This window comes from Rhinatrema bivittatum, chromosome 14 (assembly GCF_901001135.1).
Source record: "Rhinatrema bivittatum chromosome 14, aRhiBiv1.1, whole genome shotgun sequence".
NCBI classification, from domain to species: Eukaryota; Metazoa; Chordata; class Amphibia; order Gymnophiona; family Rhinatrematidae; genus Rhinatrema; species Rhinatrema bivittatum.
The window spans coordinates 54,922,317-54,950,066 of record NC_042628.1 but is presented as its reverse complement, the minus strand read 5'-3'; the positions used below and the strand labels follow the sequence as shown (position 1 = coordinate 54,950,066).

Below are 27,750 nucleotides of genomic sequence, written 5' to 3'. Positions count from 1 at the left end.
CAGCAGCGCGCCGATAGTCTGAAGTGAAATAGAAAAGGACGCAAATAAAAAAAGAAACGCTCGGAGCCGCGACGCGGAGAAAATTTCAGTCAGGCAGGACCAGAAAAACAAACATTTCGTGCTGCGGGCTAAGAGACTATCAGCTGAGGAGAAAAAACCATGCGCAGCCGTGTCGCGGGAAAGCAGCCTGTCTATAGTGAAATCGCAAGGCCCCCAGCAGGGAAGTGGCAAGTAAACGAGGTACACGGAGAAAAACTCACCCTTGCCCTCAGAAAACGACCCGGAACCCCAGGAGCTGAGGGGAACCCTGCTGACAGCTTCCCCGGCCGGCCTTAAAAGACCTGGTCCCTCTTGCACCTCTCCTTACCTCAGTACTGAAGACTGTCAGTCAGTCGCAGTGAAAACAGCTCTTTTTTTTTTTTTTTTTTAATAAAGTTTACCAAGACACAGAGAAAAGCTGTTGCAGGAGACAAGGGAGCAGCTGTAGCAGAGACGGTGGTGAGTAGCCAGGGGCCCCTGGTCGTCAGACACTGAACTGTGGCGGGCGAAACCCTGACAGGAATATCCAATTCCCCGGACGCCTGGCTTCTACTGATGGATGGCCCACGAAGGTGCCTAAGACCTCAGAAAGCAACCGTAAACCAAAAAATTAAATTCAAACTAACTAAATAAAAAATATAACTAAAGACTGAAGGTGTGCATCTGTACCACCCGCTGGAGTCAGAGAAATACTGAGTGACTGCAGGTGGCACTCTTGTTATGTAGCAGTGCCCAAAGTTCTAATTGTTCTCTGACTCCACCTGCTGGTAGGGATACACAGCCTAGTTTTCTGTACTGATCTGGGTATGTTCAGGAATACTGATTTGTGGTCACTTTTTCACATGCTGCAGGTGTATAATGTGCATACAGAAATGCTACTTAATGAAAAAATGAATTCCCAAGATATCATCTGGAATCTCTTGCCCTAAAGGTCACAAGTCTCATGTTAAATTCTGACCATACATGATGAGGGTCTTATAACAAAGTTTACTCTTTACTTGAAGATCTAGGTGTCCATTCTTCATCAGAATCACTGGAGTTATACATTTGCTTCTGATGATGCCGGTTATGAGACATGAAGGCTGGTCTAGGTACAGTCAGTCCTGAAAAATAATAATAATGAACTGTAGAAGAAAAATAGATGAACATCCTCTCAGCAACTTCCAATAGCTTAGTTTTGCTTATTTTCCCATTTTTCAAGAAAAGCCTTGTCAACATAACAGCACACGGTATGCACAAATATTGGTACAAACAAATCAGAGAACTGGACACTGAAGTGAGCTTACCTATCTCAAGCATTGTTTCATAATTTCTCTTCATGTTTCTGTAGCGGATTTTCTCCCAGTCTCCCATCTCTGCCCATTCCTCTTTATTGAAGTAAGCTGAAATGTCTTTAAATCTACCATATGTCTAGCAGATGAAAAAGTTGAGACACATAAGTTTGTTACCTTCAACTAATCCCACCTATAACCCACCCCAGTTTAGTTTTTCCAATCATGGCCTTACTATTATAACCCAAAGTCTCTTATTTATTTTTTGTCTATGTGTTTTGTTTGACCATCTTAATGAGCTGTAAGCTCCAAGGAGCAGGGGTTGTTTCTATGTGTTTTTGTAGAAGGTTGCTTATACCTGGTAGCGTTACACAAACAACAATATTAATAATACATACATACATACATACATACATAAATACATCCACTGAGGTCCATATTCAGCCAAAGGGCAGCCAGCAGTTAGCCAGATAAATTTATCTGGCTAACCTGACTGTGCTATTCAGTGGCGCAAATGAAACAGCTGCGTACTATGGTGCCACCCCCAGAGGCTCTCTCTCTCCTCTCATCTCAGGCCCTTGCCACATTTCAGGCCCTTCCCCACCCTAAAAATGCCCAAAATGGAATTTGTGAAAAAATAGCAAATTGCATTATGGGCATAACGCACGACATCGCACAGCGTAACGCAATTGAAAAAGGTGAAGTTATTTTTCGGCGATATCGTGCATTATGGCTTCGCGAAGCCAGCCCACTTTTGCAGAAATCCCATTCACAATCCCTCCCCTTTTAAAAATTTGCATTGCACAAGAAAATTATTCCTTACCTGCTAATTTTCGTTCCTGTAGTACCATGGATCAGTCCTGACAGTGGGTTATGTCCCCAGTCCAGCAGATGGAGTCAGCACAAGCTTCGAGGGGGCGTTCCCATATATACCACTACCCCCTCTGCTGGAGTTCAGTATCGAGTATATCAAAGCCCGAGTAGAAACCCCTTCTGGATCAAGTTTGTATGAACAGTCAATGCATAATGATTGCAAACACTCAACGATTAACGGTAACCAGCCTACCAACTTGTAGAGAGTTGTGAGAACATCGAAAACTGCATAACACAGAGCAGAGTAATAGAGGACGTTGAGTAGAGCCGAGCAGAAAAGAGTACCCAAACGCGGCGGGCGTCTGGACTGATCCATGGTACTACAGGAACGAAAATTAGCAGGTAAGGAATAATTTTCTTTTCCCTGTACGTACCAGGATCAGTCCAGACCGTGGGATGTACCCAAGCGTCCCTAAATCGGGTGGGGTTCTGCGAGGCCTGCTCGGAGAACCTGCTCGCCAAAATGACCCGAGGCCGAAGAGGCGAGGTGTAGCCGATAGTGTCTGGAGAACGTGTGTAACGATTTCCAAGTTGCTACTCGACAGATTTCCTGAGTCGAGACCGAGCGAGTCTCCGCCCAGGAGGCTGCCTGAGAACGTGTAGAATGAGCGACAATGCCCGGTGGGGGCATCCGCCCCGCACCAATGTAGGAAGCGGCAATGCCCGCCTTCAGCCATCTTGCAATGGTCGTCTTCGAGGCCTGAGCCCCCTTCTTGGGACCGGACCAAAGCACGAAGAGATGGTCAGAAATCCGGAACTCGTTGGTAGCTTCCAGATAGAGACGCAGAGTGCGCTTGACATCCAGGAGTCGGAGAGCCTTCGGTTCGGAAGAAGAGAAGGACGGCAATTCCACCGTCTGGTTCACATGGAATGCAGACACCACCTTCGGAAGAAAGGAGGGAACGGTGCGGAGTGACACTCCAGAGTCGGAGAAACGTAGATAAGGCTCCCTACACGATAGAGCCTGCAGCTCCGAAATGCGGCGAGCGGAACAGATGGCCACCAGGAAGACAGTCTTGAGAGTAAGATCTTTGATCGTCGCACTGCGCAGTGGCTCGAACGGTGGTCCCGACAGGGAACGAAGCACAAGATTGAGGCTCCAGGAGGGACAAGGGTCCCGTAACAGAGGCCGTAAATGTTTGACCCCCTTGAGGAAACGAGCAATGTCAGGGTGCTGTAGCAGAGAGCCGCCGTCACTCAACAGCAAGCCCAGGGCGGCCACCTGGACCCGTAGGGAATTATAGGCGAGGCCTTTGTCCACCCCCGCTTGCAAAAACTGGAGGATCTGAGGGACGGAAGCCGCAGTGGGTCTCGTGTCCTGGCTGGCACACCACAGCTTGAATACTTTCCAGACCCGAACATAGGCCACCGACGTCGACGTCTTACGCGCCTTCAGCAGCGTGGATACTACCGCCTCCGGGTATCTCCGGCGCCGGAGGCGGCGCCTCTCAAAAGCCAGGCCGCAAGACAGAAGAGTTCTGCCTGATCGAAAGATACCGGACCCTGACGTAAGAGACGGGGGAGGTGTCCCAGTCTGACTGGCCCGTCGATCACCAGCTGCAGCAGATCCGCGAACCAGGGTCGCCTGGGCCATTCCGGGGCGACGAAAATCACGGTTCCCTGGTGGCTTTCTATTCTGCGAAGCATTCGGCCCACCAGGGGCCACGGTGGAAAAGCGTAGAGCAGCAGATGTGTCGGCCACGGGAGAGCCAGAGCATCCACTCCCTCTGCGCCGTGCTCCCGCCGGCGACTGAAGAAGCATGGGGCCTTGGTGTTGAGAGCGGAGGCCATCAGATCTAAGTGAGGGGCACCCCACCGATGGACGAGAAGTTGCATCGCTTCCTGGGATAGGGACCACTCTCCGGGATCCAGCAGCTGACGGCTGAGGAAGTCCGCCTGAACGTTGTCCACACTGGCGATGTGCGAGGCCGCGATCCGGACGAGATGACGCTCCGCCCATTGCATCAGCAGCGCCGCCTCTAGCGCGACCTGCCGGCTGCGCGTGCCGCCTTGTCGGTAGATGTAGGCCACGGTGGTAGCGTTGTCCGAAAGAACTCTGACCTCCCGGTTCCGGAGAAGCGGCAGGAAATGTCGCAGAGCTAGCCTGACCGCCCTGGTTTCCAGGCGATTGATGGACCACTTCGCCTCCAGAGCGGACCACGTCCCCTGCGTGGCGCTTCAATCGCAAACTGCTCCCCAGCCCAGAAGACTGGCATCGGTGGTCACCACCACCCAGTTTGGCACATCTAGGGACACTCCGCGAGCCAGGTTCGACGGCTCCAGCCACCAGCCCAGGCTGTCCCTGGCGTTCTGCGGAAGTGGGAGGATCATCTGGTAGTCCTGCGAGATTGGTTTCCAACGGGAGAGGAGCGCCCACTGCAAGGGCCGGAGATGTGCAAACGCCCAAGGTACCATGTCGATGGTAGATCCCATCACCCCCAGGAGTTGGAGGTAGTCCCAGGATGTGGGATCCTGTAACGCAGAGAACCGCTGTATATGATCCCGCAAAGCCTGCGCCTTGTCCTGACGCAGAAAAACTTTGCCCAGCCGGGTGTCGAAGGTCGCCCCCAAAAAATCCAAGCGCTGCGAGGGAGCTCTTGGAGAAGTTCACTACCCATCCCAGGGACTGCAGGAACTGCACCACCCTGCTCACCGATGCTTGGCCCTGGCTGAAAGACTTCGCTCGGATGAGCCAATCGTCCAGATAAGGATGGACCAGCACGCCCTCCCTTCGAAGTGCCGCCGCCACGACAACCATGATCTTGGTAAAGGTCCGCGGTGCCGTCGCCAGACCGAACGGGAGAGCTACGAATTGGAAGTGCTGGTCCAGAATCTTGAACCGGAGAAGACGGTGCTGATCCGGTCGAATGGGAATGTGCAGGTAGGCCTCCGTGAGATCCAGGGAGGCGAGGAACTCCCCCCGATGTACCGCCGCAATCACCGACCGCAGCGTTTCCATGCGAAACCGGACCACCCGGAGGGACTTGTTGACCTCCTTGAGATCCAGGATGGGCCGGAAGGAACCGTCCTTCTTCGGCACTACGAAGTAGATGGAATAGTGGCCCGAGCCCACCTCTCCGAAGGGCACGGGCGCAATAGCGCCTATTTCCAGGAGCCTGTCCAGCGTTGTCTGCACCGCCCGTCTCTTGAGCGCCGAGCCACAGGGGGAGAAAATGAACCTCGTCTGCGGCGGGCGGACAAATTCCAATGCGTAGCCGTGTTGTATAGTGTCCAGGACCCACTGGTCCGAGGTGATCTGCGCCCACTCCTGATAGAAAAACGCCAGCCAACCCCCGATTCTGGGAACGGCGGAGTGGGCGAGCCTGACATCATTGCGAAGCCTTCGGAGAGGGGTTGCCTGCTCCGGGGGCGGTGCGCGCGGGCCTTCGTCCGCGAAAGGAACGCGACCAGGTCTGGGGCCTGGCGACGGCGGGTCTAGGGTTCGATGGCCTGTAGTTCCTGTAGCGTCGTTGTGCCCTGGCTCTGGTCCGGGAGGAGACATACGGTCTCGAAGGCCGATATCTATCCTCCGGCAGACGATGTACTGCGTTCTCCCCCAAAGACTTGATGATCTGATCCAGATCCTCCCCGAAGAGGAACTTGCCCCTGAAGGGAAGGGAGCCCAGACTCGACTTGGAGGAAGTATCCGCCGCCCAGTTGCGAAGCCACAGCAGACATCGAGCCGCCACTACGGACACCATGGATCTTGCCAGGACCCGAAACAGATCATATGAGGCATCCGCCCCGTAGGCCACCGCCGCTTCTAGCCGATCCGCCTGGGTGGCCTCATCGGCGGGCAAAGTCTGCGACGTGAGGAGTTGTTGTACCCAGAGAAGGCTAGCTCGCTGAGCGAGCGAACTGCACATCGCCGCCCGCATACCCAGGGCGGAGACCTCGAAAACCCTCTTGAGAAAGACTTCCAACTTGCGATCTTGCGTATCCCGCAAGGCCGATCCGCCCGTCACAGGAATGGTCGTCCTCTTCATGACTGCCGACACGGCGGAGTCCACTTTGGGCACCTTGATGAGTTCCAGGAAGTCCTCAGGCAGGGGATACAGCCTCTCCATGGCACGACTGACCTTCAGGGACGCTTCCGGGGTATCCCATTCCCTGGTGAGTAGTTGCATGAACGACTCATGAATGGGAAAAGCCTTGGCCCTCGGTCGAAGGGCCGCCAGAACCGGATCCCCCTTCTTAGAGGATGTTACTACAGCGGGAGCCACTGGAGCAGGCGGGTCCGGGGCCGGGTCGAGATCCAATTCCTGTATGATCTGTGGGATGAGATCATCCAGCTCATCTCTCTGGAAGAGGCGCAGGGTACGCGGGTCATCCCCCTCAGGCGTTCCATCGTCATGTCCCAAATCCGGACTCCCGGGGCCGTGCCCCACCGGGACCGCCGCCGCCCCCCCTGGAGCGGGTGGTAGAGGGACCCGGGGGGGGGGGGGGCCGGGGAGGCCCCCGGCACCCCCGGGTCAGGGGGAGTCGATGTTGAGGGCGCCAACCTGGGCATCTTCGCTGGGGGAGGTCCCGCGGGGGCTTCCAAGCCCTGGAGGTAGGCAGAGTGCATAAGCAAGATGAACTCTGGGGAAAACCCCGGCCTGCCCGGGGGGGTCCCCGAGGGAGGGGGTGCCGCCGTCCCCTGGGCTTGAGAGCCCTGCTGTGGCAACAAAAACGGTGGAAAAATGGCAGCACAATCCCCATCTCCCTGCGCTGCCTGCGTTTCCTCCTCGCGATGAGAACTCAAAATGGCCGCCGTTCCCGCCATAACAGGCAGAGTGGCCGGCCCGCGCCGCCCGGGCAACTCCTGTAAAAATGAAAATTCACTGAGGGACTGCGAGGTGCCTTCCCCCCGGGAAGGCACCTGGCGCAGATGCCCTCGCGGGAAATCCGGGACCCCGGCTCGCCGCAGGCCGAACAGAGCGACAGCCGCGGCATCGGGTCTCCCGGCGAAAAAGCAAAATAAAATTAAAGCCTCGGGGGGGGGCCAATCGCAGGGGGGAACCAAACGTGGGGGGGGCCCGTCGGCCTGCGCTGCCCGCCTTCCCAGAGCGCGAGTTTTGCCGCGGGGGGGGCCTGCACGGCCGCGCTGCCCGACGAAAAAGTTCCTCTCTGCCAGCTGCAGCCGACCACGCGGCGCAAGAAAATGTCCGGGTGAGAGGAAAAACCGCGGAGAGGCCGGCCCCACCGGCTTCCGCGGGGCACCACAAAGCTGAAAAGGAAACTTTAACAAAATACCAAACTTACCCCCGGTCCAAGACAAGTACGCGGGAGACAGCACAGAAGGAGGAAAGTGAAAGCCACGCCTCCCCAAAAATTGACAGGTTCTTTTTTTTTTTTTTTTTATAGATAAACTTGATCCAAATTGCAAACAAAACAGACAGAAATCAGAGGAAAAGCAAAGGCAGAAGAAATGAATCCTTGCCAAATTGGGGAAACTCCGATTCCCCTACTCGCATCTGCTGGAGTCAGAAGATACTGAACTCCAGCAGAGGGGGGTAGTGGTATATATGGGAACGCCCCCTCGAAGCTTGTGCTGACTCCATCTGCTGGACTGGGGACATAACCCACGGTCTGGACTGATCCTGGTACGTACAGGGAACATGTGTTATGGTGCTTATTGCATGCATTAAGGCATTTTTCACATGCGAAAACACCTTAACGCATGCGAAAATGCCATAACGCGAGTTGATAAATGACCCGGGAAGTTAGCCAGATAATGCCACTGTATCCCAAAACACCTGGATAATCGGATACGTTTTCAGCCAGCTAAAACGTATCCAGCTGTTTAAGGGGAGGTCATACTGGTGAGATTTTTAAATCCTATGGTTTGTCTGACCAAGTCCAAGACTTGGCCAGACAAACCTTTCAAATATTGACCTGTTTCTTCAAAAACTGAAATGCTGGGCAAATAACCACTTTCATCTGGTTTCTTTCCCTTTTTTAAACATTACAGTGTTGAAAAGAGTGTAGTTTGAGCTGCAGTTCAAATTACTTTAAACTCTAAAATCTAAGGGACAAATTTCAGTTCCTCCTCTTCCCTAAAAACTAAAAAACCAAACATGCAAGTCAGTTTGTATACACTATTTTGAAACCGTGAATCTTTTGTCCAGGGATTTGATTTCCTGAAACTTTAGAAAGAGAATAATCCACAAAAAACTTGTGCACACAAAATCTTAAGTAAAGAGCACAGGACTTTTTTTTTCCAAATACGCTAAATTTAAGAATCATAAATAAGTTCCACAGAACATTTTTTTTTAATTTTTAATTTTATTGAACCATTTAACAATAAACATGACACATTGTATTGATACATCCATATTGACTAATAGATCACAACAAGACAATGTTAAGCAAATGTTGCTTACCTGTAACAGGTGTTCTCACAGGACAGCAGGATGTTAGTCCTCACATATGGGTGACATCACAGGATGGAGCCCAATCATGGAACACTTTTGTCAAAGTTTCTAGAACTTTGTCTGGCACCTACTGGGCTTGCCCAGCATGGCACTAAACCTGCAGCCAGCAGGGGTCCCCCTTCAGTCTTGTTTAAAGCTACAGGAAGTGCCAAAAAATAAAATAAGAAACGTAACGAACCCAACACCGCGGGGTGGCGGGTGGGTTTCGTGAGGACTAACATCCTGCTGTCCTGGGAGAACACCTGTTACAGGTAAGCAACATTTGCTTTCTCACAGGACAAGCAGGATGGTAGTCCTCACATATGGGTAAGTACCGAGCTGAGGATGTCCAAGAAATGCACCAAACATACCCAAGATGTGCAATAGGCACAAGTACTGGAGTGGAATTTGGTAGAAGACATCCTGAACCCTAATGGGCAGGCGGAAAGGTGTTGGTACGTCAAGTTGCAAAAAGGATGCACAAGACAGACTGGCCGAAGATGGAATCTTGACTTCCAGCCTTGTCTAAGCAATAATGGGCTGTAAAAGTATGGAGAGAACTCCAGGTAGCAGCCCTGCAAATGTCAGGAAGTAGAACCGAGCGAAGTTGCGCTAATGAAGTTGCCATGGCCCTCACTGAGTGTGCCTTAACACGGTCTTGAAGTGGAATGCCTGCTTGCTGATAGCAAAAGGATATGCAGTCCGTTAACCAGGAGGAGAGAGTCTGCTTACCCACAGGCTGTCCCAATTTGGTGGAATGGAAAGAAACAAACAATTGAGTATATTTCCTGTGGGTAGCTGTACGGTCTAGATAGAATGCTAGAGCTTGTTTACAGTCAAGGGTATGCAGAGCCTGTTCTCCTGGATTAGAATGGGGCCTGGGAAAGAAGGTTGGTAGTATAATGGATTGAATAATGTGAAACTCTGATACTACCTTAGGCAAAAACTTAGGGTGAGTGCGGAGTACTACCCGGTCGTGCAGAAGTTTAGTGTAAGGCGGATAGCTAACTAGGGCCTGTAACTCACTAACTCTGCGAGCGGAAGTGATTACTCATTAGGGCCTGTAACTCACTAACTCTGCAAGCGGAAGTGATTCTTCTTCTTCCTGCTCGCGCTCCAGAGGTACAGCCGGGGAAGGCCTGTGCATTCGGCGCCAAAGCCCCTCCGGGGGAAGGTCAGTTGAATTCACCCCCCACCCGGGCGGCTTCAGCACCGACCGCGCGACCTCTCACGCCGCCAAAAAACCTGAAACAGAAAATCCGCACCAAAGCCCACCTACCACACGAGCGCCCACCCAATCAGAGCCAGCCCCGCTGGGCTTTAATCAGGGCTCTGCTAGGCGCCATCTCTTCTTCTTCCTGCTTGTGCTCCAGAGGTACAGCCGGGGAAGGCCTGCGCATTCGGCGCCAAAGCCCCACCGAGGGAAGGTCAGTTGAACTCACCCCCCACCCGGGCGGCTTCAGCGCCAACCGCGCGACCTCTCACGCCACCAAAAAACCTGAAACAGAAAATCCGCGCCAAAGCCCACCTACCACACGAGCGCCCACCCTATCAGAGCCAGCCCCGCTGGGCTTTAATCGTGGCTCTGCTAGGCGCCGTGCGCCTGCCCCTTTGTGCGCCCCTTCATGCACCCATGGAGGGCACCCCTCCCTGAAGTAAAGAGAAGTACCGAGTCGGAAGTGAGCGGTTATCTTCGACTAAGGAAACTCATTGCTTCCATTAAATGTCTCCTCAACCACAAGTACTGCAACTTGTCATTATAAGCCTATCCACTCCTCGACATAAACACCTTCCGTATTCCTATTCTCAAATACTCGAACTTCTCGCTCAATACAACGAGATCTAAACTTAACACACCATACGGCAAATCACTAATTCCTTTCATGACTTCACCCCTCACCCAAATCTTAGGACTGATGACATTCTCAATTTTGCTTATAAACACACAATCCATCCTAAAAAAAGGCGACTCTATTAGGCGATATCCTTATAGATGAGTCCCCTGACATTTGTGCAATAACAGAGACTTGGCTAAAAAACACAGACATCGCTATTACTAATCAACTACTGTATACCTAGAACTAAAAAGAAAGGAGGTGGACTCCTCCTTGCTGCCAAAAAGAAATACAACCTCACCCTGCAAGCCATCTTATCTCCTCCCAAGCTCGAGATTGCTCTCTTTAAATCAAAGGCACTGCAGATCTGCCTAATCTATGCTCCCCTAGGCATATTGGAAAACAACCCTTCTCTACTCACTGAATATATATCCAAATACATCAACATTAACATACCTGCTATCATCCTAGGAGACTTAAATCTCCATTTCGACCGCACCCCACCATCACCATCCTGCAATGCTACCCTTACCACCCTTAATGCACTTGGATTTAAACAAATGGTTTCGGGCCCCACTCACAAAGCAGGACACACTCTTGATGTGATTTTCACTAACTCACTTATCAGCACTGACCCATCCCAATGCACCCCGATACCCTGGTCAGACCACTACCGAATAGACACATGCTGCACGATTAAATGCAATTCCCACACTCCTCACCTCAAAAAAAGAACCATAAATTTCAGAAAACAATGCAAAATTGAAGACATCGCTGACGCGCTATCAGAGGAATTCCATAAGTTAGACCTTTCTGATGCCAACTCGGCTTGCTCTTCCTGTTATCATATCACTAGCAGTGTAGCAAATAAACTCTGTGTTACAGTTTTGGCTGCAGTGCAACCGCCTTACCACCAGGGGTCCCTCTAGTGCTGGCTTTCCGGACAGGCCCAGTCCATCTCCTCTGTCCACTCTGTGCTCTGGGTGTGTCCTTATAACCCTGCCTGACAGTTGCCTCGGTGCTTCGGCATCGAGCTCACCTGGGCTCCCTGCTCTAGCCCTGCGCGGCCTTCGGGCCTTTCCTTGCCTTGCCCTGCGCGGCCTTCGGGCCTTTCCTTGCCTTGCCCTGCGCGGCCTTCGGGCCTTCTTCCTCGCTTTTCTTACCTGGCCTACGGGCCTTCTGACCTGCCTGCTCTGCTTACGGTGTGTGGCCTACGGGCCTTCTGTGTATGTGTGGCCTATGGGCCTTCTGACCTGCTTGCCCTGACTACGGTGTGTGGCCTACGGGCCTTCTGTGTATGTGTAGCCTACGGGCCTTCTGACCTGCCTGCTCTGCTTATGGTGTGTGGCCTACGGGCCTTCTGTCTGTGTGTGTGTGGCCTACGGGCCTTCTGACCTGCCTTGCCCCGCTTATGGTGTGTGGCCTACGGGCCTTCTGTGTGTGTGTGGCCTACGGGCCTTCTGACCTGCCTTGCCCCGTTTATGGTGTGTGGCCTACGGGCCTTCTGTGTGTGTGTGGCCTACGGGCCTTCTGACCTGCCTTGCCCCGCTTATGGTGTGTAGCCTACGGGCCTTCTGTGTGTGTGTGTGTGTGGCCTACGGGCCTTCTGACCTGCCTTGCCCTGCTTACTGTGCCCTGACCCAGCCTGGACCCAGACACTGCTGATTGCCGCCTGCCCTGACCCAGCCTGAACTTAGACACTGCTGATTGCCGCCTGCCCTGACCCAGCCTGAACTTAGACACTGCTTCTTGCCGCCTGCCTGACCCAGCCTGAACTTAGACACCGCTTCTTGCTGCCTGCCCTGACCCAGCCTGGAACCAGACACTGTTTCTAGCTTCCTGTCTCTCTCCACCTGGAGCCACCCTGCTGGGTGGTGTTCACGACTCCTGACCGGAGCCCAAGCGTAACACTCTGCCCACTACGTACCAAAGAGATCACCACAGAGAAGAAAGACAAGAAACCCTGGTACAGCCCTGACCTTAGAATAATGAAACTTGAGCTCTGTAAAATGGAAAAGAAATGGCCAGCGCTACTTCTAAAATTTAGATCACTTCTCCACGAGTACCGTAAAACGACAGATGAAGCCAAGAAAAACTATTATGCATCAAGGATCCACCAATACACCAATCCACCAAAAAATTTCGGTATATAAAAATGTTAAGTAAATAAATAATACCAATTTAACCCACGTGCACTCTTCCAATATGTTTCCAGCATCATTACCCCCCCAGCAAACTTTAATTCAGACAATGAGGATGAAAATAGATGTGAAAAACTAGCTGCCTACTTTCATGACAAAATTGATTCTATCCTGACTCGCTTCTCTACTTCCCCTCCCTACTAACTATTCACCTACTACTAACACACCCATTATTTCTCCCACCCACAGACCACCTACACACAATCCAAATCTACCCATCCTCTGCTCAGCTACCCTCACAAAATTCGAAACCACAACAGCATTAGAAATTGAAGCGATCCTCAAAAAGACCAAACCAGCAATGCACACTCTTGACATCATGCCCACAAAGACCCTCCTCTCCTTTCCAACAAGAATTGCTATACCCATTACCAAGATTCTTAACAAATCTATCACCTCTGGAATTGTACCAGCACAACTCAAGCATGCTATAATAAAGCCAACACTTAAGAAACTGGATTTGGACCCTACGGAACCAGCTATTGCCCAGTCTCGAACCTCCCTTTCCTATCCAAAATTATAGAGAAAGTCATCAACAAGCAACTCACAGAATTTCTAGATGAAAATCAATTACTCTTCCCATCCCAATAGGGATTCCGCAAGAACCATAGTACCAAAACCCTCCTCTTGGCACTCTCCGATGCAATACTAAAAACATTGGACACTGGTCACTCTTACATACTTGCCCTGCTTGACATTTCCTCGGCATTTGACACCGTCAACCACAATACCCTCATTACTCGCCTCTCACAAATTGGCATTACTGGCACCGCACTATGTTGGCTCCAATCTTTTCTGAATGACAGGAAATACAGTGTAAGAATTGGCCAACATGAATCCAAACCTAGAAATCTGCTACAGGGTGTACCCCAAGGATCCTCTCTCTCTTCAACACTTTTCAATATATACCTCACTCCACTCTGTTGACTTTTGATGAAACTGGGTCTTCCACACTGTTATGAATTGGCTCTGCCCGCGAGTCCCCCCGCGAACAGGCACAGACTTACCCACGTTGATCTTCAGCCGACGCGGCAGGATGCCGCCGTCGGCCCTCCCACGCGGCCGGAGCCGCGCTCTGCTTTCCATCAAGCGGCCAGGAGGCCGCCCTGCCTCTTCTGCAGCTCCGCAGGTGGAGCCGCGGCTTCCCTCGGGGCCCGGGACGCCCCCGAAGCCATCTTGATCTTCGCGGCGTTTAGGTCACAGCCCCGGGCTTGATTGGCGGCAGGAGCCGCCCTGGGGCCTCCCGCAGTGGCTGGAGCCGCTGCCGACGTCAGGGTCCACCTCCCAGGATCCCTCCTGCCTCTTCAGCGTCTTACGCGAAGACGCTGTGCAGGCCGCTGTCCGCGGTCCTGCACAGCCCTGCTCCTGCTCCTTAGACGCGCGGCCGCGTCTCTCTTCTATATTTAAAGGGCCAGACTCAGGAAGTGTCTGAGCCCCACCTAATGACTATTTCCTGGCTCCAGCCCTATAAAGGGCTGCTCCGTTCATTGTGCTTTGCCTTGCATCGTGGTCAGTCTTCACTCTGGAGGCTCCCGCCTGCCAGAGACTATGTAAGATCTTCTTCTTGTGGAGCTCCTCACTGATGTCGTCTTGTCATCCTATGCCATGTCCATGTCTTCGCCTGAGGTCCATGTCCAGGTTTCTTCAGCCTTCGTCTCAGTGTTCCTGCCTTCCTGGATGTTCTTCCCTTCACTCCGTCTCGTCCTCGCTCTGGAGCCTTCTGGTCCGGTAGGCCGGGGGTCCCTCAGATGCAGTATTCCTGGGTGGACGGTTGTCCTGTGCTCCTGAGCCGTGAAGCCTGCTGTGTCTTCCTGCGCTGTCCCGCTCCCGTCGTGGTCCGCGACCAGCCTTGGGGCTGTGTAGGGCGCGTAACGGACAGGGTGGTCCGCGACTCAGTCCCGCGGGTGGCCTGAGTAGGGCGCCCTGAGAGACAGTGCCAATGTCCTTGCCCTGTGTTAGCCTTTTGATGCCATGTGTCTTCGTCTGCCTTATCCAGCCATGTGTCTTGCTTCGGATGCCATCTGCATCATCCCAGCCATGTATCCTCGTCTTGGATGCCGTCTGCATCAACCTAGTCAAGTGTCTCGTCTGCGATGCTGTCCGCATCGATCCTGGTGTCTTGTATCCACAGCCCTGGTGTCATGTCTTCTGCCAAGTATCTTCGCGTCATGTGATGCCGTTGCATCAATTCAGTGTCTTCGTGTCAAGGCCCATCTGCCCTCAACCTCAGGCCAGGCCTGCTGCTCCATGCTGCTCGCAGCAGGTCCGAAAGGGCCCGGAATGGTCGGAGGACTATTCACCTTCCAACATCCTCGGATGTTTGGCCATGGGAGCTTGCCGGCCTGGCAGAGGGTAGACCGTCAGCCATGCGGGGCCACCGTCAACCCTTGGTTCGGCCCTGGACGGCCGGGGTCGGGCTGAGGCCCATGGGCACACTAAAACCACCCGAAACGTAACACACACTTCATATACGCATATACTTCATATATCCCCATCAATGACTCCCTACCCAACGCTCTCAAAATCTGGGATACTGCACTTGCAGAAATAAAGAATCTACTCACTGAAAACGTCTTGGCAATAAATACTAGCAAAACAGAGCTCCTCATCATCATGCCACAAAACAACATCCATTCTAACCCTAGTCTTCACTCACTATCTGATCCTCTCAATTTACAGCAAGTCCGCAGCCTTGGCGTTATCATTGACAAACATTTCACCTTAAAAAAATGTATTACTTCCACCATTAAAAATGGTTTCTTTAAACTCCATACATTAAAAAGAATTAAACCCCTTCTACACCCATATGACTTCTGGAGAGTTCTACAAGCTACAATCCTGTCAAAATTGGACTACTGCAATTCCATCCTACTAGGACTCCCAAAAGATTCACTACAACCACTACAGATGCTACAAAATGCAGCTGCACGCTTACTCACAATACTCACTGCCACGAACACATTACTCCAGCTCTACAATTCCTCCACTGGCTTCCTGTTGCATCTAGGATTTTATTCAAAGTCCTTACCCTTATACACAAGTCAATCTATAACCAAGATATGCATTGGTTCTCCAATCATTTTACATTCCATACATCAGACAGACCAACAAGAAAAATGCACCAGGCTAAACTCTCTATTCCAACATATAAAACATGTTTCAACGAGAGAACGATCATTCACGATCGCTGGAACCAACATCTGGAATAAAATGCCCACAGATCTGCGCCAGAAGCCCTGCCATAGGAAATTTGAACAGAACCTTAAAACCTGGCTGTTCAAACAAGCCTACACTTAATGAACATCTCCCCTTCAGAAATTGCTAAATATATGTTACACATACAATTTTCTTTCACTCTCCAAGCAGACATTATACAATAACTCCAACTACATTCAATGATCTAAATGTTGCGGTCCCCACCGCTTCCTCCCCCGTCGGGCTCGGGGCCTCTTACCTTCCTGCGGACCGCGGAGGAGGATCCCTTGCTCCTGATCTGCCAGACCGCGTGGTCCCCGTGCTTCACTCTGAGGACTCCTCGCTCGGCCCTGACCATGCTCCACTCAAGCTGGGGCTCTCTTGCCTTCCTCCGCTCCACGAAGAAGGACGCCGGGCTCCACCCGGGCCCAGCCGCATGGCTCCGGCCTTGCCTCACGAAAACGCCGCCGAAGCCTCTCTGGACTCCGCCCACCTCGAAGGCCTCGCGCGCGCAAGGGCTGGGTACTTCAGGTCCGGTACCCAGAAGTGCTGCTCCGCCCCCGAGGTGATGTCACTCTGCGGCTAGAGTATATAAGCAGACTCCTGACTTCCTCACTTTGCCTTGCAACGAGGTTCACACAGTTCCTCTGTGCCTTGAGTTGCTGCTTATCTTCCGTCTCGCTGCTGATCTTTGGTTTGACTTCTGCTTGTTCCTGACGACGCTCGCTTGCTGCCTGCCTCGACCCCGGTCTGCCTGCTGACTCCGGACTACGCTTCTGCTGCTGATTCTTGGCCTTGATTCCGGCTTGTTCCTGACGTTCCCGCTTGCTGCTTGCCTCGACCCCGGTCTGCCTGCTGACTCCGGACTACAGTTTTACTGCTGATTCTTGGCCTTGACTCCGGTTTGTTCCTGACACTTCTGTTTGCTGCCAGCCTCGACCCCGGTCTGTTCCTCGATCTTGGACTCCAGTCTTGCTGCTGATTCCGGAGGCCCGCTCCCAGTGTACTCCTGACTTCCCGGCTGGCCTCGGCCATGGCCCTGCTGGGCCCTTGACCTCAAGACTTAAGTACTCTGGCCGGCCTAGGCCCGCTTCTCCTTGCAGCCTCTGCTTCAGCCCACGGACTATTACAGACTCTGGGCTCCAGTCCTTGGTTACCTAGTTCTTGTTCTTCTGCGTGGCAGCTATTTCCTACATCTCACGCCTAAGTCCCCGCAGTCGGTCCCTATGGGCACCTCCTGGGGGGCACCGCACCGCGCGGGTGAAGTCTACAGCCATCCATCACCCTCTCTGCCTACCGGCCTCACTCTTACCAACCTCCAGGCCGGCCCAAGGGTCCACGACTCCGCTTGAACGCAACACTGTTTGCCCTACTTTTCTTTTGTAAAGACTATTTCTGATCCATGGATCTATCCTAAAATACAGACTCCCAAGTTATATACATCCCCTGTTATATATTCCCCAAATTATATTTAATTGTACCGTTATATACCCTTCCACTGTTAAATACATCTCCATTGTATTATATGATTTTAATTTGTTTACTGGTTTTAATTTACATCTGTTATGTTCCATTCTAAATTCATTTGATTGTAAAGCCTGTTGCTGAATTATTGTTCATTGTAAACCGAGGTGATGTTTTTTAATGTGCCGCGGCATATAAAAAAATCCTTAAATAAATAAATAAATAAATACTAGAAGAAAAATCACTTTCCATGTAAGATATTGAAGATCACAGGATTGGAAAGGCTCGAATGGTGGTTTCATGAGCTGACTCAAACCAGGTTGAGGTCCCAAGAAGGGGCCGGAGGGTGTAGTGGAGGTTTGAAGTGGAGCAAGCCTTTCAAAAAGCATGTCACAAGGGGTTGTACAGAAATGGGTACATCCCCAACACCTTTATGGAAGGCAGCTACCGCACTGCCATGCATCCTGATGGAAGACGCTTTTAGACCTGACTCTGATAAGTACCAGAGATAGTCTAGAAACTTCGTGGTGGAACAGGTAAAAGGATCAAGTGACAGTGAGGAACACCATGACGTAAACTTGTTCCATTTGTAAAACTAAGATTTTCTCGTGGAAGGCTTCCGCGAAGCAATCAGGATGTGGGAAACTGGCTCCGAAAGGCTGAGTGGCTGAATAATTAGCCTTTCAACATCCAGGCAGTCAGGGACAAGGCCTGAAAACTGAGGTGTCGAAGGCACCCGTCGTTCTGGGTGATCAGAAGCGGGTCCTTCCCCAGGGGAATGTGTCTGCGAATGGAGAGGTCCTGAAGAATCGGAAATCACACTTGGTGTGGCAAGTGAGGAGCTATGAGGATCATGGTTCCCTTGTCCTGACGTAACTTCACGAGAGTCTTCGAGATAAGTGGAAGTGGAGGGAATGCATTTAGGAGACCAGTGGCCCATGAGAGGGAGAATGCGTCTCTTGGTTGTGAGTGTTGGCTGCGAGTGAGAGAGCAAAAGTTCTCTACTTTGCGGTTTTGAGGTGACGCAAAGTGGTCTACGTGAGGATAACCCCAACATTGGAATGTTGAGTTCGCTACTGTGGGGTTGAGAGACCACTCGTGTGGCTGAAAGGTGCGACTTAGCTTGCCTGCCAACACATTGTCCACTCCCAGCAAGTAGGTGGCCCTGAGGTATATCGAGTGGGAAAGGGCCTCCGCCCATATCTGAGCCGCTTCCTGACACAGGAGGTAGGAGCCCGTTCCTCCCTGCTTGTTGATGTACCACATGGCCACCTGGTTGTCCGTCTGTATCAGGATGACCTGGTTGGACAGGCGATCCCGAAACACCCTGAGAGCATATCTGATTGCTCATAGCTCCAGGAAATTTATTTGGTGTTTGGCTTCCTCTGGAGACCAAGCTCCTTGGGTTTACAAATTGGCAACATGTGCTCCCCAACTGAGGTTGGAAGCATTGGTGGTAAGAGTTATTTGAGGATTTGGGGCCTGGAAGGGCAGGCCTTGGAGGAGATTGATCTGATTTTTCCACCAAGCTAGAGACTGACGAAGTGGGTCGGTAATGTGGATAATTATTGATAGTGGTTGAACAGACTGAGTCCATTGTGACCTTAGAGTCCACTGCATGACTCTCATGGCCAAGCGGGCCATTGGGGTAACATGTACCGAGGACGCCATGTGTCCTAGCAGAATGAGGAAATGGCATGCAGTTGAGCGATGTTGAGACTGTAGCTGGTGTGCGAGAAAAATGAGAGCGAGAGCTCGTTGTCGAGGCAGAAATGCCTTTGCTTGCAAGGTGTCCAAGTCTGCCCCTATGAATGATAAAGTTTGAGATGGGACTAAGCAGGATTTTGCGTAGTTGACGAGAAATCCTAGGGAAATCAGAGTGTGTAAAGTAAGACGTAGGGATGACAGAGCAGCTTGCTGAGTGGGAGCCCTGATCAACCAATCATCGAGATAGGGGTAGACGTGGACACCTTGAGTCCCGAGGAATGCTGCTACTACTACGAGGCACTTGGTGAAGACTCGTGGAGCAGATGCCAGGAGATTGATCTGATTTTTCCACCAAGCAGATGCCAGGCCGAATGGAAGCACTCGGTATTGATAGTGCTTGTGGCCTACTAGAAATCTCAGGAACCTGCGATGAGATGGATTTATCGGAATGTGCGTGTACACATCTTGGAGACTGAGAGAGCAGAGCCAGTCTCCTCTTTGCAGGAGAGGGAGGTTACCATCTTGAACGTTTCTCGTTGGAGGTACTTGTTGAGGGCACGCAGGTCCAGAATTGGACGAACACTGCCCAACGTTTTGGAGATTAGAAAGTACTGGGAATAGAACCCAAGGCCCTGTTGGGAGTAGGGCACTGGTTTGATTGCTCTGAATTGAAGGAGGAGGGAGACTTCCTGATCCAGAAATAATGAATGGTCTGATGTTCCCCACATCAGCCGAGGCGGAGAATCCGGTGGGACGGAGAGAAAGTTCAGGTGATACCCTTGAGAGATTTTGGCTAGGACCCACTGGTCCGAGTTGTTCATGAGCCATATGTTGTTGAAATGACACAATCAACCTCCCACTGGTACATGTGGCAGTGGAAGCTGGCTGCTGCTCTCTATACAGGAGTCAAAAACCGGAAGCAGGGCCCAGCTGAGGAGCTGCTTGTGGTTTTTGCTTATGAGGTTGTCTGGACTGGGCCTTTTGGAAAGGCCTCGTAGAGTGAGCTCTAGACTGTGGTGGATAGGACTTCTTTGGACGATAGAATGACTTTTTGGATTCCTTCCTAAATGGTTGTTTGGTCGAATATTCAGAAGGCATGGCGAAGGGTCTCATGATGCTCCTTGAGTTGTGCCACCATTTGCTGGATCTGTTCACCAAACAGATTGTCTCCGATGCAAGGCAGAGTAGACAATCTGTCCTGGACTTCAGGACGTAAGTCAGGCCCATCTTCTTGCAGAAATAGCAGCTGCAGAAACCCTGGAAGCGGTGTCAAAGATGTCATAAGAGGACCTTATTTCATGTTTCCCCACTTCAAAACCTTTGTGAACTAGGGCTTGCAGCTGTTCCTGGAATTGCTAAGGAAGAGACTCCGCAAAGTCTTGTATTTGCTTGAATAGGACCCTGTTGTACTGGGTCATATAAAGCTGGTAAGATGCAATCCGAGAGATAAGCATTGATCCCTGGAAGACACGCCGACCAATGGCATCCAGGAATTTCTGCTCCTTGCCTGGAGGGAAGGAAGAATGGGGCTTTGAGCATCATGCCCTCTTTTGGGCAGATTCCACCACTACAGATTGGTAATCCAGTTGAGGTTTTTGGAACCCTGGAGCTGACTGGACCAAGTATGTGGTATCTGCTTTCCGGTTGACTGGTGCTACCAAACCAGGGTGTTCCCAATTCTTCTTGAGAAGATCCAAAAGAACTTGATGGACAGGGATGGAGGTGATTTCTTTGGGAGCATCCAGAAATTGTAACAGCTCCATCATTTGATTTCTATCGTCTTGCTCAGTCTGTAATTGGAAGGGAACCAACTCAGACATTTCCTTCACAAAATTGATGAAGGATAAGTCCTCTGGAGGAGAACGCTTCCTGCTTTCAGTAGGAGAGGGTGGTGATGGTAAGTCATCGGTGTCTGGAGACGAATCGTCGGTCCAAGTGTCATAGGGATCAGCACCTGTCCCTCTAGGAACTTGAGAGGGACGGGACGATGGTATTCCAGAAGGTCCTGGTCTAGGTTCTGAAGGCATTGAGGGAGCTACTGGAGGCACCGATGAAGGTATCGAGGGCACCGATACAGGCATCGAGGGCATCGATCGATGGATCGGCATCGCCGATGGCCGCACCGGCATCGATGGTTTAGGCATCGGCAGGACTCCCGAGGAAGGAAGACGGAACGGTGTTTCTCCTCCCGATGACAGAGCAAGTAGAGAAGGCACCGGAGTCATCAGTGACCTGGGGTCCATCGGTGGAAAAGCGGCTATAAGCGCTTCCATTCTCGAAAGCAGCAGTGCTAGCGTTGCCGGAATGGGATCGGTGCTCGGTTCTGCAATCGGTGCCAGGGTCGGCATCGGAGGAACCTGGAATCTTTGCATCGCCTTGTCGATTGCCTCCTGAACCATCCGGTCCACCTGGATCAACCAGCCCCGGCTCCAGAAGGGAAGAAGGAGGCAGAGGTGTAGCTGGAGGGACCACCGTTAAAGGAGGAGTCGCGGCTCCCAATACCCATCCGGGTGAGGGTTGCCTTGGTGACCCGGTCTCAGAAAGGGTCGATGCCTTTTCTGGAAGGGGTTTCTTCGATGGCGGCTTGGACGATGGCGAGGTCGATGATTTCCCTTCATCGATGGTTCAAGGCTTTCGGTGTCAATGCCAATGCTTCTCTCTACGATCCCCTCGGTCCTGAGGGGGATTAGAGATAGTCGATGGCTGGGAGGTCGTCGATGCCCGATACTGACACGAAGTTGACGGCGCCGGTTCCAACGACGTTGAAACAATGGTTGGTGTCAGATTTTGAGAACAGAAGAGAAGTTCCATTTTCTCCATTCTGGCTTTGAAACCTTTTGGTGTCATTAAGGCACATTTGGTGCAAGTCAGGACATCATGCTCACACCCGAGGCACATTACACAGACTTTATGGGGGTCTGTTATGGACATGGTGCGAGCGCAGTCAGGGCACCGACGGAACCCCGATGCCATGGCCTTTGAAAATTGAGCCGCGTGCGGTCGACAGCCAGTAGGCCGCGAGGGCCAAACTCGACGGGAATTGACCGGAATTGGGTAAAAAACTTACCGAAGTACCGCGGAAGCAAAAATTTGAGAGGGAGACCCCTGTGGGGTATGAAAGTTTGCAGTAATTCCGTGAGGAAAATTCCTGTCAGGAATCTCTAAGAGCTCCTTAACCCGCGTGGCTACTGCTGCGCGGAAAAAAGAAGACTGAAGGGGGACACCTGCTGGCTGCAGGTTTAGTGCCATGCTGGGCCCAGTAGGTGCCCAGTAGGTGCCAGTCAAAGTTCTAGAAACTTTGACAAAAGTGTTCTGTGATTGGGCTCCATCCTGTGATGTCACCCATATGTGAGGACTACCATCCTGTGAGAACTCCTTTTACAAGCATAACTTCAAATATTTAACCTTCTCCCAAACACCCCCCCCCCCCCCGCTCCATGGTGAGACCGCACCTTGAATACTGTATACAATTCTGGTCGCCGCATCGCAAAAAAGATATAATTGCAATGGAACAGATCTCCTATGAGGAAAGACTAAAGAGGTTAGGACTTTTCAGCTTGGAGAAGAGAAGACTGAGGGGGAGATATGATAGAGATGTTTAAAATCATGAGAGGTCTAGAACGGGTAGATGTAAATCGGTTATTTACTCTTTCGGATAGTAGAAAGACCAGGGGGCACTCCATGAAGTTAGCATGGGGCACATTTAAAACTAATCGGAGAAAGTTCTTTTTTACTCAGCGCACAATTAAACTCTGGAATTTGTTGCCAGAGGATGTGGTTAATGCAGTTAGTATAGCTGTGTTTAAAAAAGGATTGGATAAGTTCTTGGAGAAGTCCATTACCTGCTATTAAGTTCACTTAGAGAATAACCACTGCCATTAGCAATGGTAACATGGAATAGACTTAGTTTTTGGGTACTTGCCAGGTTCTTATGGCCTGGATTGGCCACTGTTGGAAATAGGATGCTGGGCTTGATGGACCCTTGGTCTGACCCAGTATGGAATTTTCTTATTTTCTTAACAATTCTACCAAAATTCTACCATATTTATAATTGCACATGCATAGATATTGAGGACTTTACGAGACCACTTCGCCACCACGATTCTTTATGCTTATCCAAAACCATAGCTATGCAGGGCTCTGGTGGGTCACCCATAGCTTAAATGGTTGCCAGACCATCAACACTTGTAAAGCTTCTCTGTGATTGGAGAGCCCCACCATCTGCTGAACTGACTAGATGCTCTGCAACCGCTTTTGGATACGATCAATAGAAGGGATAGCATCTGACTGCCACACTAATGCCAATTCACATCTCGCTGCTATAATTACTTACAGCTCGATCCAGTATCGTCCGCTCGAGGATTGCCCGTCTGTAACGTGCTCGTAGCGCACAATTCGGGCGCGCAAGGCAGTTCGGCGATACAATCTCCAGTTTCACGCGTCCGTATCGCTTCTGAAAACAGACGCATAACCCTTTCCGCACCCGGCATGTAAATGAACGAAAAAGCTGTATAATGAAGGAATTATCTATTCCCCTGCGATACTGTAACGGGCGCTGATATTATCGCCTCCCTAACACGCTGTTCTGCCGCGGCCTTAACCTGCTAGTTTACCGCCTCCCCCTAGTAGGAGTTAGTGTAGTGTAGTGTAGGGTAAAAACATTGCTTACCCGCCCTGGTCCCGTCCGGTCTCCTGCAGCCCCGTCCGGACCGGACGGGGCTGCAGGAGACCGGACGGGACCAGGGCAAAAAAAAACAAACGAAAAAGTAGCAAGGCTCGGGCCTGCTATGGTAAGTGTAAAAAGTGTAAAAAACAAAAAACCCTGGTCCCGTCCGGTCTCCTGCAGCCCGGGGCTGCAGGAGACCGGACGGGACCAGGGCAAAAAAAAACAAACGAAAAAGTAGCAAGGCTCGGGCCTGCTATGGTAAGTGTAAAAAGTGTAAAAAACAAAAAACCTGTGTGTTATATAAAAAAATAAAACAATTTTAAATACCTGTCGGAGGGCCGTGGGTCCAGGCGGCCGGTGGGCGGCGGGCAGCCATCAGCGGCATCCGGTAGTCCCTTCTCCCTTCCTCCCCTGCCTGGATGAGCGCCAAAATCGCACGGGCGGGTCGGCAGGGGGGGGGGGGGGGCGGCAGCAGGATCCGGGAGCGGCGGGTAGGCAGCAGCGGGGTCCGCGGGGGCAGGGGCAGCGGCAGCGGGGGGGGGGGGGGGGGGCGGCAGCAGGATCTGGGAGCGGCGGGTAGGCAGCAGCGGGGTCCGGGGGTGGCAGCGAGATCCGGGGAGCCAGCAGCGGCAGCATGTTCGATCGCACAGGCAGGCAGGTGGCAAAGTAAAGATGGCCGCCTGCACGGGAAAATCGTGCAATTGGCCGCTGAAGACGTGACGTCACGACGTTTGGCGTCACGGGGTGTGACGTCACGTCTTCAGCGGCCAATTGCACGATTTTCCCGTGCAGGCGGCCATCTTTACTTTGCCACCTACCTGCCTGCGCGATCGAACATGCTGCCGCTGCTGGCTCCCCGGATCTCGCTGCCACCCCCGGACCCCGCTGCTGCCTACCCGCCGCTCCCGGATCCTGCTGCCGCGCCCCCCCCCGGACCCCGCTGCTGCCTACCCGCCGCTCCAGGATCCTGCTGCCGCGCCCCCCCCCGCAATTCGGCGCTCAAGGCGTGACTGCCTTGAGCGCCGAATCGCAGGGGTCGCACAGGCGCGCATTCATTCATCCAGGCGGAGGAGCCGGTGGCGAAAGCAGCCGGCTCCTCCGCCTGGATGAATGAATGCGCGCCTGTGCGACCCCTGCAATTCGGCGCTCAAGGCGTGACGTCACGGCATGTGACTGCCTTGAGCGCTGAATCGCAGGGGTCGCACAGGCACGCATTCATTCATTCACTGCCGGTGGGGGCTGCCGGGAGAGGCAGCCCCCACCGGCAGTGAATGTGCGCCTGTGCGGACCCGGCCTAGATTTAACACGCGACCGCCCGCCGGCCGTCTCGAACTAACGCGTGTCCCCCCGCTGCCGCCGCCGCCCGGAACAGGCGCCCACCCGCCCGCGGCCTAGATTTAACACGCGACCACCCGGCTCCCGCCGCCTGGACCCACGCCGGCCGCCTGGACCCACGCGGCCGTCTGAAACTAACGCGCGTCCACCCCCCGCCGCCCGGAACAGGCGCCCACCCGCCCGCGGCCTAGATTTAACACGCGACCACCGGCCCCCCGGATCCCGCAGGCCGCCTGGACCCACGCGGCCCTCCGACAGGTATTTAAAAATTTTGATTTTTACACTTCCTGGTACCTGTCATTTCAAATGTCATTTGAAATGACAGGTACCAGCGCACCCTGGTTACTGTATAGGCGCTGTATTAAGCGCCTATACAGTAAAATGGGTTACGCGGCCATAACCCTTCCCTACCGCTTTAAAGCCACGGCATGCATTTGCATGCGATTAGAGGAGAGTATCGGGGAGTTAGTGAAGAGAACTGTGCGTGCGGGGAGGAAGGGTGCGCCTGACACTACCTCACTGTTTTTACCGCGGCCTTACTGGATCGAGCCGATAAAAAACAAGCTTCCCCTGAGCAGGCTCCACATCAAACAGTAAGTTTAAGAGGACATGTTCTGGAGATAGAATAACTCCCACTATAGTTTGAATAAGTTGACTAATTTCTGCCCAATATTGAGTTACTCTCGGGCAAGTCCACCACATGTGAAAGTAAGTTCTCCTAGTACCACATCCCTTCCAACATCATGGGTCACGAGATGGATCAAATTTAAATAGACTGTCCGGAGTGTAATACAGCACATCAGCACTTTATAATTGTTTTCAGCTAATTGAGCGAAGGGTGATCCCTTTTTAGTGTGGAGAAAAACAGCATCCCATTCCTCCTCCGACAGTGTTTCACCCAAATCCACCTCCCATGCCTTCATGTATGCGGCTTTGACGGCCAGACCCTTGTTAATATAATTATAGACCTGTGATATAGCCCCCTTCAGCTTGTCTGCTTGATCACACCAGTTTTCCATTTGCGTTTTTCCAAAAACTAGATCATGGCCTAAATGATGTTGTTGTGTTCGTGCCTATTCTCGCCCTCGCTCCACCCTTTCTACCTTTGTGGCGACTCCCTTCGGCTCAGACGGCCAGTGCAGCCGGGGCTTCTCTCCGCCTCTTGGTCCCGGTATCCACGGGCTGGCTTGACGCCACGGATCCGCCATGTTCCTGAGGATGTAAAGGCACGCGCGCGCGCTCCAGACTTGTAACAGTAAGGGCGCGAACCTCGGGGGCGTCCCCTCGTAATGACATCATCCGTTTTCAATATAAAAGGTCTTTGTTTGCTAACCTTAAACAAGTTAGCAAGGAACTCCATTGGGACTTGCTTCGGCAGTCCACGCTACTTACAACAATGACTCGAGTCAGCAAGGGGAAACCTTTCTCCACTGCTCGGCCTTTTCAAACTTACCAGGAGTACCCTCTCCTCGGGGGCTCCGCTCTCTTCTTGATTTCAGATTGTTGGACGGGATCCGGTACTCGCTCCTCGGAGGGCCTACGTTCCCGAAGACTCAGAAGACTCCTATTGCCTGGAAGCGATCGCAGACGTGAACACAGTGAGTCCTATTACAGACAGGAACCGGTACTCGCTCCACGAGGGCCATTGTTCCTTATCTCCAAGACTTTCTTCCGCCTAAGACGTTATCACAGGTACAGAGATCGTGAGTTACCATTTCAGTTTGCAGAAAGGAACCGGTACTCACTCCACGAGGGCCTCTGTTCCTAATACCTTTCACAGACTCTCTTCTTTCTCTGAAGATATCGCTTACCTATATTTTATGGGTTACTATTACAGTTTAACAGATAGGAACTGGTACTCGCTCCATGAGGGCCTATGTTCCTAAATCTTTCCTAGCCTCTCTTCTATTCCAGAAGCCATCTCAAAGCCATCTCATACACAATTATTGTGAGTTCTATTTCAGACTGCCTACAGGAACCTCGCATGCGGCTCCTGTTCCTGAATACTGAAGACTGTTGCATAGGAAGACATTACAAATATCTACTATTGTGCGTGTATCATCTACCACTGGTTATGCCCTGCATACCTTGTCTACTCACTACCTATAGCCTCTCCTTACAGCTCAGCAACTCAGAGATCGTAGTTCCAGTATCAGAGGGACTTCAGCCCTGCCGGGCACCTCTACTCACTACTGCCACCTCTGGTGGTTCCATTTCCAGTCTAATAAAGAACTATCTATCGGGCCGATACAATAAAGCACGGCCGTGGTTACCCTGTTTTTAACCTGCTTTGGAAGCACATTTTGGACGCGTAAGGCAGACCCGTGATTCAGTATGGGCTTTTACGCATCCTTACTGCTTGCCGAAATGGACGCGTATCCGTCTCCGCCCGCCGCATGTATATGATATGTTAATGATCGATTTAGCTATTCCCTCCGATACAGTAACGTGCACCCAGATTATCGCCTTTTTAACCAGCTTATTTACCGCGTCTTTAACCAGAATATTTACCGCCTACCCTGACCTTGGCGTTAGTGTGGAGTTCAGTCAGCTTCGTACCGGACAGCGCCATGGACAACATGCATATTATTGTTCTGGCGCTATTTTTCATTTGGTTGAGAAGCAGAATGAGAAATGCTCGAATGAGAAATGCTCGAAATGCTCGGCAGATTGGAGAGGCCAACAGGGGAGCCCAGCAGCAAGGAGAACACGTCCAACCGGGGAGCCCAGCAGCAAGACCGGAGGAGGTATGTGTTCTGTTTGGGTGGA

General features: G+C 52.0%; 1 protein-coding gene across 2 annotated transcripts in view; it reads right to left on the bottom strand.

Moving 5' to 3' along the window:
- Nucleotides 1–27,750, bottom strand: part of LOC115076019 (probable histone-lysine N-methyltransferase PRDM7) — a 550,011-nt gene that overhangs the window by 412,566 nt on the left and 109,695 nt on the right. For both annotated transcript variants that reach the window (XM_029577065.1, XM_029577066.1), the window contains 2 exons: nt 1,326–1,449; nt 1,038–1,142 (listed from right to left, as the gene is read on the bottom strand). In XM_029577065.1, the coding sequence (XP_029432925.1) occupies nt 1,038–1,142; nt 1,326–1,449 (229 nt within the window). The remainder of the gene's footprint in view (nt 1–1,037; nt 1,143–1,325; nt 1,450–27,750) is intronic.